Below are 15,002 nucleotides of genomic sequence, written 5' to 3'. Positions count from 1 at the left end.
TAGATAACAGTACTATAATGATATCACTCTGGTGTGGGAGGTCCTTTTCTCTCGGTTACTTTTATTGGTTAATGAATAAAGAAACTGGCATCGCCTGATAGGGTAGAACAGAGCTATGTGGAAAAAACTAAACGGAATGCTGGTAGAAAAGAGGCAGAGTCAGAGAGACGCCATGGAACTGCCAGAGTCAGACATGCCGAAACTTTGACGGTAAGCCACTGTCAAGTGGTGATACACAGATTAATAGAAATGGGTTAAATTAATATGTAAGAGAATAGCCAATAAGAAGCTAGAGCTAATGGGCCAAGTAGTGATTTAATTAATACAATTTCTGTGTGATTATTTCGGGGCTGAGCAGATGGGAACAAACAAGTGCCCTCCCTGCAATATCACTCCTTGTCAGGTTATCTAGCCTGATTCAGCTGATTATACAATTACACAGTGCACTAAAGGAGGATATCATTTAATTGTTGACTAAGACTCAGAGAAGCATGCTCCTCCTGTCCTCATATGTATTGTCCAATTGCTAGCTATGACATCATAACTACCAGGTAGGAAGGCATGTCAATATAAAAAGTAGATACACTGCTAAAACACACTAATATATGTTCATCTGTACAACTACTGACATAGAATATCTAAATACTGTATTTTAAACATCTATCGACATTTCCTTATTAGGGACAAGCCTGCAAACCTTTCTCTATACATCCTAGCCAACATGACACAATGAATGACTTGTAGGATTTAGAAGTAATAGAGAGGGACAATAGTCCAATTTAGTCAAGAAAATAGTGTGATAAAGATGATCAGTGTCTGAGTTTTGAAGATAAAGAAATATAAACTTTTTGCCGGGTGGTGGTGGCGCACGCCTTTAATCCCAGCACTCGGGAGGCAGAGGCAGGCGGATCTCTGTGAGTTCGAGGCCAGACTGGTCTACAAGAGCTAGGTCCAGGACAGGCTCTAAAAAAGCTGCAGAGAAACCCTGTCTCGAAAAACCAAAAAAAAAAAAAAAGAAATACAAACTTTTTGCAAAACTGAAAATTTAATTTTGTTTTGTGGCTTAGTATTCCTACTCACAATATCATAAGAAAAATAGCTCTATTTCACAGGAAATAGTAGGGAATAAACATGAGAAAATCTATAATACTGTTTACAAGAGTAGCTACAACAGTCTAAGTGATGAGAATAATGACACTTATTTTTAAATTCTCATAACCTTTAATGAATAGATTCAACATTTAAAGCCCACAGGTTGCCATTTAATAATTGGTTTCCAATTCCCACTTGGTTTACAGCTTTATTCATTAAAAGGACATATTTGCATTATGAATATAAACCTTACAGTGTATTTTCTGTTGCCTTTTATTCCAGGTGTATCATTAATTCTCTAACAATTTTTAACACAACACAGCTTGCATTTATATATTCATTTATATTTATTTTGAGGCAAAGAGTAATGTTTTATTATACTTAATATTCCAGGATATTCTGAAAATAGATAATATACTCTAATCTATGTGTTGCGAATTGCAATGCCAGTAAAATCTACTCATGAAGAAATGTTTCAGTAAGTTATCAATATATAGTAAATTTTAAAAACAAGCAAAACTTTCTATTGTGGTACTATCCAAAATGGCATAGTTTAGTTCTTTAAACAATAATTTCGATAAAAATGGAATGTCTAAGATATATATTATATATATACTTATATACTTTATATATAGATATACACACATATACATATATATGAAAGGTATAAAAATAAAACATTTAGAATGATAACTACAGACTTCACAATTCTGGACATGTAAATATTCCTGGATAGTATGTCTCAATGAGAGGTGAAGAAGAATCTGTCTTCTAAGCATTGCTACCATACACATAAACAAACTACATAGCAGAGTAACAAACTTGGGTTCAAATTTGTTCAAGGAGTTCAAACTATAAAAGGAAGAGAAAAACATAAACTATTGCAAAGGACAAAATCCCTCAGCATCTATGCCTGGGATTCCTTCTAGGGCATACCAAGGTCTCAAATGTACAGATCCCTAATCTGTGGATGCTCAAGATTCTTACACAGTACTCTGATGCCTGCATGTGCATGATCCTCCCATTGTTTCAGATCGTATATAGATCACCTATAACTAACACAATCTAAATGTGACATGATTGCTATACCAGACTGCTGAAGTAATAATGGTAAGACAGTCTGGACATGTTTAGTAGGGAGGATACTGTATTGAATATTTCTATATGAACTGGGTGAATCCATATTTGTGAAACCTACAGATAAGGAGGGGAAACTAAATTTTCCATAGATCATATTCTTTTGTAAAGTAATCCAACTTACATCATTAGACTTGCATTTTTCCTTGTGAGAATAGATAGTCCACTCCAAAAGCATATTTACTGGTTTTGTCAAAAGTCCTGAAGTTTCACTTCCTGACCAAAAGATTTCAAGAAGAATTGCTTTTTCTGTTACCTTTAGATTTTGAGAACTTGACCAGTCACACAACCTAATAAAAATAAGAACAAAAAGTAAATTTTCAATGTAATCACAGCAGTTATTAGACCTATTTTGCTAGAACAAGAATGTCACCCGTTTTCAAGAAAGGTGATAATATATAAAGATTACAACACAGTTATAATAAAGGACAAAATATTAAAAATAGTCTCATGGGCTGAGTATGTCATAGTCCCAGTGCTGAGAAAGTTGAGTCAAGCAGGTCTTTGGGCTCAATGGTCACTATTCTATGAGCTACAGGGCAATGAAAGATACTGTATCAAAAAACAATGTGGATGGATAATTACTGAGGGCTGCTTCTCAGGTTGAGCCTTTCTTTGGTGTCTCACATAAATACACACATGTGTGAATTGATACATATAAATGAATGTGCCTATAACAGAAAAGATGGTCTCAGTTCAATAAAAACCAGTGATGTATACAGGACATTTATGAATATATATCACCTATAACTTACATATATATTCCTGAAACATATTCTTCTAAATGAAAAGTAAAAAAAAACCATAAGCTGAAGAGAAAGAAAAAAAATGTAAGCAAATTGTCATTGCCACTGGGATGTATTTAAAAACGGAAACAAAACCTATACAGAAACACAAAGTAGGAGACTTCTTATAGAGAGATACATATATAATTATAAACAACAGAACTATGGCAAATATTTCTTGTGATTAGCACTTACTTTTGACTCAAATGCCGTACTTCACTTTCAAGTAAATGAAAGAAAAACTTGAGCAATGTAAGATGGACCACCTTAGAACCAATATTTTCTGATATTTGATGACAGAAACCTTCATTGAAAAGGCAAGACCTGAATAGTAAGAACCAAACAGTGTATTTCATGAAAAGAAAGTTACTGAATAAATTGTGGGCAAAATATTTCTTTTTAAAGACTACTTTACAATTTTAACAAAACTTTTAACATTTTTAGAGCAAGCTCAATAAAATTTTCTTAATATTTTCTTCCTTTAAATTTCAATCATGTCAAATATAAAAGATTTAGTTCTTTTTTCTTGCTGTTGGGTTGTTTTACTGTCCGTTTCTCAAGACAGGATTTCTCTGTATCACCCTGGCTGTCCTGGAACTCATTCTGTAGACCAGGTTGGCCTTGAACTCACAGAGATCTACCCACTCTTGAGTGCTGAAAATAAAGGTGTATGCCACCATTGCTCGGCTAAGATTTAGTTCTTAACACAAATCTAGTTTCTCTATTTCAATATAGTATCTAGCAACTGTCAATACTCTGTTTGCTCACTTCATTTCACTGGTTAGAACCAAGACACAGGAATTTCATCAAGTCCTTTTGATCCACCATGATATCAGTTTATAATACTAAGTATAGTATACTTCTTACCCATGATTATTTTCATTTCCACTACATTAATAAACGAGTAAATAGCTTCATAGTTAAGAGTTTTCAAAATTAAATTATTTTTATCTTGTCATAATCATGTATAATCATGGCAATTGCTGTATGTTATTACACACTTGAATTTGGCTTGAGCATATGAGGAAAGAGTTTGTTAGCACAGTTCTATAGTGCACAAACACACACATATATACACACATACACATGATTGTTAAATCAACAAGTTTGTAAATTTATTTATATGTAGATGTTTCTGCCTGCATGTATGCCTATGCACTGTGTGCATCTGGTACCAGCAGAGGTCAGAAGGTAAGGGTATTGGATCCCCTAAAATTTTAAGTATAGAGGGTTGTGAGCCACCATTTGGGTATTGGGAATAGAACCTGGGTTCTCAACAAGAGCAAAAAGTGTCTAAACCCCTGAGCCATCTCTCCAGCCCTGCAGTTTATTTTTACAGAGAAAGAAAGACCACTAATAAATTCTAAGACTTACAGAGACTAAAGTTAAGCAATGGTATTCATTATTTAACTCCAATTTTTCTTATCGATAATATCAAAATGTATCTGTTGCTTTTCATTTCTGTCTCCAGTTTCCTTGTCTTTGTGTGTTTGCTTATATGCATACATGTTTGTGTGCATGTGGAGACCAGAGGTTGATATCAGGTATCTCCCTAAATGACCTGTTACCTTATATTTTAAATAATAGCCCCAGCCTCCCCACCCCCCAAGACAGGGTTCCTCTATACAGCCCTGGCTGTCCTGGAACTCTCTTTGTAGGCCAGGCTACAAGACTGCCAAGTACAGGGATTAAAGGACATCTGGCAAAATAGGGGCTATTAATGAACCCAGAACTCAACGATGGCAGCACATCTCAGAGACAGATCTGCCTCTGCCCAATGCTAGGATTACAAGCATACTGTCGCCATACCGGCTTTTTAAAACAAAAGTTCAGGGAACTGAACACAGGTTCTCATGCTCATGTGGCATGCACTTTGCTGACTCAAGTGTTTATAACATACTTCATCCCAGTTATTCTGCAACAAAGCCTGGTTTCGTGTTCAAGAAACTTAACTTTGCCTAGCTACCCAAGTGTCTTTTTGTTCTTATATGAAGGACATTTGTGGATACATAAGTGAAAAAAATCTTTCCAATAAAGGAAGACTACCAAAGTTATAGTAGAAATCATAAATCATAACTAGTTTAGCTAGTGGAAAGAAAACAGGAAGTTTTGGAAACACCCAGAAAACAAAGAAAGGCCTAGGGAGATGACATATGTAATGACGGATCTGGAAAACAGTATGTGTTGTTAAAAATTCAAATATCTAATTATAATAATATAAACCCATAAGCTAGATATTGCATATCATGATTAATATTTCTGCTTTTTATGACTAAAATTTGATGCTTATATTCAATAATTTTTCTTTCAAAAATATATAAATTCATAATTTTGGAAAAAAATTTAAAATGTGGCATTATCCTATTTTGTATACTTAGTTTTTTAAAAATGACAAACATAATCAATATAAAGTTTGTCCTATTTTTTGATTTATTTATTTATTATGTATACAACATTTTGCCTGTATGTATGCCCGCAAAGTTTGTCCTTTTTATAAGTTTGGCAACAAAATACAAAACATAAGCATTCATATTTTTTCTAAAAGTACACATACACTTTATTAAAATCAGTTCCTAAAAAAACAGTAAACAACTATTAGACAAATGTATGCATCCTCATATGCAGAATAACTTACCTGATAAGCACTTCTACCAGAGACCAGGCTCCTTTCCTACAGGTTGGGCACTGAAATAACTCTAAGTAGTATCTTAACATGGCTGGTGATTTCCAAGGAGGATGCAGATGAAGAAGAGCTGATAATATATGAAAGTATCGACCAGAAAATGTATCTATGTTATCCTATTATTTAAAAATAAACAAAATAAAATACTGTAGCTAAAATAGTTCCATCAGTTAATTTAGTTTAAATCTAGAACAGTAATTCCAGCCCAATCTTGTGATTAGACTACTACATCAGTTTGAAATACCAGGGAAGAACATGCACACATCAGAAACATTAATTATCAGGGGTAGCAGATACTGGATTTTCATATAGGATGATAGTGAGATTAAGAATCTCAAGGGGCATTCTAAAGAATGCCAAGGTGAAAACTCTTCATATACCAGTCTTACAGGTATCCAGCTTTACCACAGCATAGTTTATCCCTACCATGGCATTAAAATCAGCACCCTGCTGAATATGAAAGAAGACCATTTCTCCATAGATACAATTAACTGTTTCTACTAATTACATCCACTTAAGCTGTATACCATAAAGAAAATGACTATTAATTACTAAAAGCATTTTAGCAAAATGATACCATAATCTGACATTTCTGTCACTTTACAGTCACAGATAAAAGGTAACATTTTTTTCTTTTTTTATTGAACAATGTTTTTGTACAATATATTCTGACCATTTTTTAATAGGCTAAGTCATTCAGAGTAGTATGTAAATATTGTTAAAAACAGAAAAAGTCGTAACAATGGGTCTGCACTTTCTAGTAAAATGAGATTTAAAGAAAAATTACAATTAATATTCACATTTTAGCATTTTTTAAAAAAATGATTCTTAGTGTCCTTACCTGCAGAACATTCTCTAGAAGGGCATGGAGAAGGCACACAGGGGGCACATACTGGGCTTGCAAGGAGGACAGCTCTTCAATGGCTTCTTTAAAGAACTGTCCCTCTATGAGGCTTTCAATTAAGTTTAATATCCCTCTGGGGAGCTCTGCGTTTTTACCCTAAGGAAAAAAAAATTCTGTCTGAAGGAAGAAAAGTTCAGGTCTGAGATCAGGTCTTGAATTAGTAAAGAGCTTCCGTTTCCTCATCTGCAAACAGGTGGTTCCTGTCCTTACCACAGGGCAGGTTGCACAGCTTTTGAACCCTTTAAGTCCCAAGCAATTAATGTGTTTCATAAGGCTCTCAAAAAAACCAACTAACAACAACAAAAACTAGAAGGTTTGCAAAAGTATCATTCTCTGTTTCTTTCTTATTTTTCATTGCCTGAAGTGGTAAGATAAACTGTTCCTCTTAAACAAAGTCTTAGAGAGAAGTGTTTGCTTTACAAATCTGAAGATGTCAATTTTTAACTGGACCCTTTCTGAAGAGCACATGGAAGAAAATAATCCATTTAAAAAAATGAATGGTTGATAAATAATAGAAAATATTTTGGAAGTACTGGATCAAGAATTTAACACCAAAGTAGTAATTTTAAAGTCAAGATATATAAAAAAGTATATAGTTCACCTATAATGAGCACTAGGTACATTTTTTTCTCAGCACTATTGACAGCTGTGTTGAAAAATTTCCCAAAAGAATAATCCTTCCCCACCTTCCCCACCACATTTCTGATTACATTACCTTAAACCAAAATAACTAAAAATTATACTTCTTTTTTTACTCAAATCACCATCTAACTCCAAGCCCCTTACCTCTACATTGTATACAGGCTGTTTATCGATTCTAATGCAGTTGTACCGGACAGCCTACAAAATGACAACCATATAATTAGATTTAACAATTTAAGTTGAAAAATATGTTTCAGTTTACAAACCACAAAATCTTGGCTAAACATTGAAAACAGATTCAGGAACACATTAATATCTATAATTAATCTGATACTCATTCTGACTCAAATTAGTAACTATCATCATTTTAGGGTCATAGTATTCTCATGAACAGACTAGTTCTATTGTCTTCTCAATTAAAATAACTTCAGGCCATTTTTACTTTAAAGGTCTCAAGTTGTCTACTCTCCTTAGTACTTTAATAATTAAAAATGTAAATGCAGAGGACATGTTATATAAAAGTCGAAAGGGAATAAATGAATTTATGTTTTCTAAAAATAACACATAGAAACTTCTTGTAATTGTTATAAACTATCTGTACTTGAAATTTTTAGAAAAGGTTATAATGAAAAGTATCTGCAACAAATATAAAAGATAACATCCTGATTCAAGAAAGTTCTACAAAGGTATTCATTAAGCAAGCCAATGGAAAAGAATAAAATACAGCAAAGAAATATACAAATTGTTAGAGAAGCTATAAAATACATTGAATTTTGTTACTAAAAAGTTATAGATTCAAATGTTAATCGACTAGAAATGTAAAGGTAGACTAAGAGGGTTCCTGCTCTAACAAGAAGAACGTAAACCACCTGTCCTCAAGCCCCTTTCCTAAACTCAGCAGAGACACAGGGCTGCAATGCAACCAGCCAGCGTGAAGTGCCAGACTTCAAGGACCTACCAACACAGCATTCTCTAAATACCACTAAGTGTCTGGATTAAAACAAGCAGAATTCAAATGTACTTCCCAGTCACTTATATCTTACGAAAGAAATAGTTTTAGTGTGAAAAGCATTACCTGAGCTCTATATATGTCTCTGTATATCTGCTTTTTTAAGGCATTTTTTACTTCAGTGAGATCCATATCTGCCTTGACATCCTTGATTTTTGATTCATTGGCATAATCATTAAGAGAATTCTTCATTTCTTTCTGAATACAAGTAAAGAACTTTAGATACTGCACTAAACACAATGAAAAAACACACACAAAAAATACAAAACTATAGAAAACCCACTTACATTTTGTGATTTCGTTATTTGCTTTTAAAGTCCACACAGTGATGTCAGGACACTGTGCGTGGCAGGCAAATGCTGGACCACTGAGCTAAATCTTTAGTACCTTAAAAAATTTTCATTTAAACTCATCATAAAACCAAAGTCTAAACAAAAAATTAATTGATGTTCTTTATACTTCTTATATACATGGCCTGGAGGTAACTTTAATACACAACTTAGGTCTACCTAGTCTGTTTTGCGTGGCCCATAACACAAAGGCATGGACTTTTGACTTTACATCACAAGTTTTCATCAGTGTCACTAAGAAGCACTTGTTCTCAACTATTTCAGGCTTTTGATTTTTGGATTTAAAATGTTCAATCTATATACATATGCTCTGACTTGGATTATAAAATAAAGTTACATTTTTAGAAATAGGTTATCTTTTTATCATAAAAGGTTTGTATTCCACCAGAGAAGAACAAAATTAGAAACAATATTAGTATTTGAAGAGATTATATGAATTACATACAGATGTAGTTTATAGTGGTATTTTCCACTTTAAAAAGATTCAGTAATAATGGTGCTCCCACCATGAGCCAAAGAACACCTAAACAAAAATCCCCAATACCAGACATGAGAAACCTGAGTTGTTGGCCAAGGCTGTCCAGGGGACTCCCCAAACATACAGCCTACTCCTATTGTCCTTCCCCAAACATACAGCCTACTCCTATTGCCCCTGTTACCCTCCAAGAGGTGGATGGTAAATCCCTATTACTGAAGACACCATACACTTCAGAAATTCTATGCAAGCTTCAAAAGGATGGAAGCAACTAAGAGTCCTATCCAGCCACGAAGCCCATGAATCACATCAATAAACACATGGCACAATAATCTTAGGAGGCAGTAGTGGCATGCATACCATGGCAGGAACCAACAGCTTTCTAACTGGAGTCAAGAACCACTCAACAATAGGAAATTTGTGCATGGTACACATGAAATCTACTTAGTGCTAATGAAGTCAGGGCTATTAGAGGGAAATCAACACTTCTAATTTACTAAATGAGCATAATCCCTAAGAGCAATCTATATTTGTTCTCATACTCACAGACAGAGGGTAGTCTTCCCCCCACATCAAGGAAAGTTCTCTTAGCAACAGACAAGAAACCATTACAGAAAACCGTATGTAATCAATATGCAGAGTTGCGGAACCCAGTCCCAATGAATATACACTTTCAGTACCTAAGGTTCCAGGAACTTGGAAGAGAGGCCGGGAAGATTTTAAGAGTAAGAGGGTCAGGAAGTTTATGTAAGACTCTGTCTCCGAATAATATCAGAAGCTATACCCAATAAAGTTTCAGTAATATGACTGTCTAAACACGAGCTAAACAAGGAAGACACCAACAGAAATGCCAAAGTGGATGGGGAAAAGCCCATAAAGCCTCAATCCTACAAAAAGAACATTAGGCAACTGAGGAAAGGCAGGAGTGGAAGAGGCATTTTTCCCGAGGCAAACACACACCTATTGGTTGTCCAGTGTCAACAGGTCAGCTCGAAAACCATATATGCAATAAGTAACATTATATGACTGAACAGGTTAGTTAGAATACACATACATACACACATGAAAATACATGTATATACATGATTATTAGTGAACAATTAGTAAAAAAAAGAGGTCATGAACTTGGAGGAGAATGCATAAGGGTACAGAGGGAAAAAAGAAAAATGTTGTATTTATTTGTATTACAATCTCAAATTTTTAAAAAATGTTAAAAAAGAAATTTGCCTCTTTCAGATATTTTCTTTTCCTTTTTAATTATGAAAAAACAACTTAATTTGAGAATCACAACCTAATTTCCTTATATATTCATATAAAAAGTTTTACTGTAGACTTATAATAACTATATTTTAATTTATATAATAAATGTATATATAAATACATAAGTATAATGTTATGTGGATGGAAGTTTCTGTCCCTCCCAGTCCCGCACTCATTCAGTTTCAAATAAACACATGGAAGCTTGTATTAATTATAAACTGTATGTTCTACTGTTCAGGCTTATTAGTAATTACCTCTTAGAACTTAAATTAACCCATAAGAGTTTTCCAAAGTATATAGAATTAAAACAGCAAGCATCTTTAATAATCATTGCCTGATAATAAAGAAAACTTCAAAACATATATCCTATTACCCACCTTATCTCTGTAACGCACACGCTTTTTAAAAGTACTACTTATTGTGTCATGTTCATCATCAGTTTTGCAATAACCTTCTTTTTTGCTCTTTTTCCTTAAAATGTAACTCCTTTGGATATTTTTAACTTTTTTCTTAGTTTCTTTCTGTATTTTGATCACAATTAAACAAAATAGAATATGTATTAAATGTTATAAAATCCAAATAAGCTAAAAACGGGGGTGGGGTGGGGGAATTTACAACATAAGTTTAACACAATTATCAATAAAGCTCTACGCACAGGAAAATCTCACCCACACACCTGTATCCATTAGCAAAAATCATTTAGGAAAACAGCTGAGAATCATGAAGAACAGGTAACACATTGTCCTGATAACAATATCTTCATTCCTAGAAATACATTCTCAACTACAGTAATTTTTACACATGTGTACCAAGACATACAAGAGAATACTCACTGTTCATAGAACTGTTTGATAATCTCAAAACAATCAATCAAACACAAACAAACAAAACCCAAATACTCATGAACAACAACAACAAAAAATGGATGAAGTTTAAAAATGCAACACAACTGAACAAAACATATGGGTGAGGAAAACATCCATAAATAGTGTGACCTACAAATGTTCATTAACAAGCAAGACTTAAAAAAAAAAGGTAAAATAAAATAAGTTCTAAAATAATGGATACTTCCAGGTAAGATGGAAAAGATATCATTAGGAAGTGACAAGAGGTGGCTTAAAAATTGGTGAGACTGATTCTTTCCCTGACCAATGAGTTCATAAAGAGGCATTTTTCTTCCTTTAAAAACACTGCAAAATGTCTTATAACACTTCTGTACACGTACTTCACATTTCATGACTTACATTGTACTAGTAAATTTAATGAATACATTTGTGAAAATTTACCTGATTCTCATGTGTATGTCTTCTGAATGTATTTCTCTTTTTAAGAGATTTCACATCTTTTCTGCAGTCTCTGAAGTTTTCTTTTTTGTGATGTCCACTCAGAACAAATCTACCATTAACACTTTCATCATGATTTTCCATTTTGTTCTGCATATTTATAAAATTAAGTATACTCTGGGTTAATACAGCTTAAACACAACTACTGGAAGTCACACAGAAAATTTCAGGAAAGCAGGTTTTATACAACACACATAAGATTAATTTTAAAATGTAAAATGAATTTTAATACATTCTAGTTAAGCCAAAAGGGCTAGAAAAAAATATGCTTTAGTTTGCCACATTTTATAAATAGTAAGTTACCAGATATACTTAGTAAACATGCTTATTTAAGTCAGAGTAAGGAGTATATTAGAATCCCTTTTCTTTGAGAGATGAGAAATTTTGACGTTAATTTTATATACAACCTCCTAATTTTATTTTAATAATTTTCTTATCTTTTGTAACAATTATCTCTTTATATATTTAATAAAATAAAATCTATTTTGATAACCTCATCATTTTACACTCCTTACTGTATGTAAAAACTTCATACTTCATTTAGAATGCATATTTCAGATACATCAATTCAAAAAGCCTTACTAATCATGCACACATGTTAATAGAAAAAAGTCTTAAAGGCACAAATGCCACTGTATTCAGGAGTAGGAGCAAAAAGGCTATTTTAACCTTTAGTTACACTTGTCATGTTATTTAAGAAATTACAAATTTTATAAACTTCCAAACTGTTCCCAGCATGAATACAAATGTTTCAGTTTAGACTAACAGCTACTGAGAGAGTGATCTGATAAACTAACAAAGAGACATATTGCACATAATGTGAAATGAGCATTAGTTTTGCTATGGGAGAGCCAACGAGGCTGTGCTGTTGCTGTTGTTTTTAACTCATGCCTGTGAAACACGGCACAGCAGCTGCAGTCTTCAGCCTTGGTTTTTTTTTTTTTATTTCTGGTATCTTGTTCTCCATGTTAATGTAAATTAATATGTTTCAAACTCTGTTCTATTTACTCAATGTACATGTTTAACTTTAGACCGCTTATGACCAGATTGTTCACAGATGAGAAAGTTCTAAAAAGCTCGTTCTACATCAGCATACTGAGATTTTAAGTAAGCATATGCTGAGAATATACCATATTTGAGGAACTCAATTCTTTAGGCACATATGTATTATTTCAAACAGTCCTAAAACACAGATTTACACAAACTTCCCAGTATATTAAATTCATGAGCTAAAAAAGATAAGGGTGATATGCTAGACTTCAGATCCCAAGGTTTATAATATTTTTACCAAGAAGGGGCTCTCTTTTACAGTTCTTTAGGAAAATTAGAGAATGTTTAACTCACAAAATTTTACCTGGGTTCTATATATGCTCTCTCCATAAGCTTTCATTTCAAGAAATCCTGTGTCTTTCTTAAAATCATTGCCTTTTTCTTGATTGCTGTATTTGGTCCAACCAGAACTGATTTGAGAATCTTCATCATTCTGAATTTCCTTCTACATGTAAACAGATGTATATTAACTAAAAATAATAGTGGATTAACTAAGAATAATAATTATGCATACTTATTATATATATTTTATGGACTTCAACTTAATATATAATTGCAAATACTTTCTGATCAAGTCCTCCTAAAAGAAGGGCTATAAAACACTGATTAAAATTTTTCAAGGAACCAATACTTAGAGCAAACTTTCTATATTATAGTGATTTCTGTATATCACAAAAACACACATACACACACATGAAAAAAGAGAATGCTTTGTTTAGCAACTTATTTAACAAGGAATCAAAGACAAAAATATTTTATATAGCCATATAAACATTAAGATTACAACTCAGATATTAAAAACTGCCTTGTCTACTAAGATCCTACTTGAGTCATCTAGTACAAAAACATTTTATAAAGTCCTATGCAAATTAAAGCAATTCACAACTGGTGAGAGCTCAGTCAGTAACCTGTTTGCCATGTAATCACGAAGGCCTGAATTCAATCCTTAGAATCCAGACAAATAGCCTTGTCTGCTGACACCCAACACTTGGAAGGTCGAGATGGGTAGATCCTAGGGTTTGCACATTACATGGCGAGCTCTAGAAACCCTGTCTCAAGAAACAAACATCAAACAAAGAAAAAAACAGAAAATGCAAATAAAACAAAACTCGTACAGTAAAAAACAACAACCAAAATATAAGGTGGGTTGTTCTCAAAGAATGATATCCAAGGATAATAGCTAGTCTCATCAAAAGGTAGCCTTTACACTCGAAAGTGTACCTGAGCACACCTATACATACCTACACATAGGTAAAATCTAGAACTAAAAGTTATCTAGTTGTGGATAGACTGTTTACTTTTTCAGCCTTTCACTGATAAGATTTCATACCTGCAAAATAATTTAGCACCCATCTTACAGAAGGGCAACAAAGACGATCACTTTCAGCTTCTGCTATTGCAAACCAAGTGTCTTAAGTTGTGCTCATAAACCCTTGTCTATATCTTTAAAAATATCCATGTAATTATACAAGCTGGAAGTAAGGCGAGCTCACAACAGCTTCCAGGGTGACTCTGTGCAAGTGTCCGCAGAGTCACAGCTACACAGAAGAGTGGAGGACTGTGATGAGACGACAGTCACAACAGAATCCAAACTGTCTGTCAAACTGCTTCCCCTACTCCGCAGGCAAGAGTCCCTCTTCAGCAGGCTGCAATAGAATCTAGACTGTCTGTCAAACTGCTTCCCTTACTCTGCAGGCAAGAGTCCCCCCATCCCCCGCACCCCGCCTTCAGCAGGCTGTAATTTTGTAGCCCCAGAATAACTTTGAAGACTGAGTTTCTTCATCAGCTCAGAGAGGTTAAGGTGAAAATTTGGAATAAGAACTTCTCTTCCTCTCTTTGAAAGAATCATCATAAGTTTGTAAACAATTGCTATCTGAAAGAGTTTGCAGCAAGAATAATTGTTTTTTAACCTCACATGGTTGAAAGAAGATAAAAATCTCTAGACCTGGACAATTAAATGGTTAAAATCAGGTCTAATTCCACAAAGATTTCAGGTAAAAAGAATGCAAAAAAGCATCTATTATCACTAGCAAAAAGACCAGAAACACAATATTTACTTTCTATTCTTTCCAGGAACTACACAGGAGATCTACACATTAGGGGGCATTATACAAGTACTCTAAGTTATGGGATGTCAGGTGATTTCTTTAATCCACTGTACCTTAATTTAATCAACGTGAGGTGGAATGATATAATACCAACTATCGCAGAGAGATAGGTTATAATGAGAAAGAGAGTGTAAGTGATTAGCACAGTGTCCACAGTGACCACT

The 15,002-nt window shown here is 33.7% G+C and overlaps 1 protein-coding gene across 1 annotated transcript in view; it reads right to left on the bottom strand.

Moving 5' to 3' along the window:
• The window catches only part of Slf1 (SMC5-SMC6 complex localization factor 1), a 70,227-nt gene that overhangs the window by 26,912 nt on the left and 28,313 nt on the right, over positions 1–15,002 (bottom strand). Inside the window, exons 6-14 of the mRNA XM_038324152.1 lie at positions 13,035–13,175; positions 11,624–11,770; positions 10,715–10,858; positions 8,319–8,450; positions 7,388–7,441; positions 6,539–6,697; positions 5,650–5,813; positions 3,210–3,338; positions 2,354–2,519 (exon numbers count right to left, since the gene is read on the bottom strand). Coding sequence (XP_038180080.1) covers positions 2,354–2,519; positions 3,210–3,338; positions 5,650–5,813; positions 6,539–6,697; positions 7,388–7,441; positions 8,319–8,450; positions 10,715–10,858; positions 11,624–11,770; positions 13,035–13,175 — 1,236 coding nt within the window. The remainder of the gene's footprint in view (positions 1–2,353; positions 2,520–3,209; positions 3,339–5,649; positions 5,814–6,538; positions 6,698–7,387; positions 7,442–8,318; positions 8,451–10,714; positions 10,859–11,623; positions 11,771–13,034; positions 13,176–15,002) is intronic.

Source organism: Arvicola amphibius, chromosome 3, assembly GCF_903992535.2.
Source record: "Arvicola amphibius chromosome 3, mArvAmp1.2, whole genome shotgun sequence".
NCBI lineage: Eukaryota > Metazoa > Chordata > Mammalia > Rodentia > Cricetidae > Arvicola > Arvicola amphibius.
Note: the sequence above shows the minus strand (reverse complement) of the source record. Positions and strands in the feature narration are given on the sequence as shown.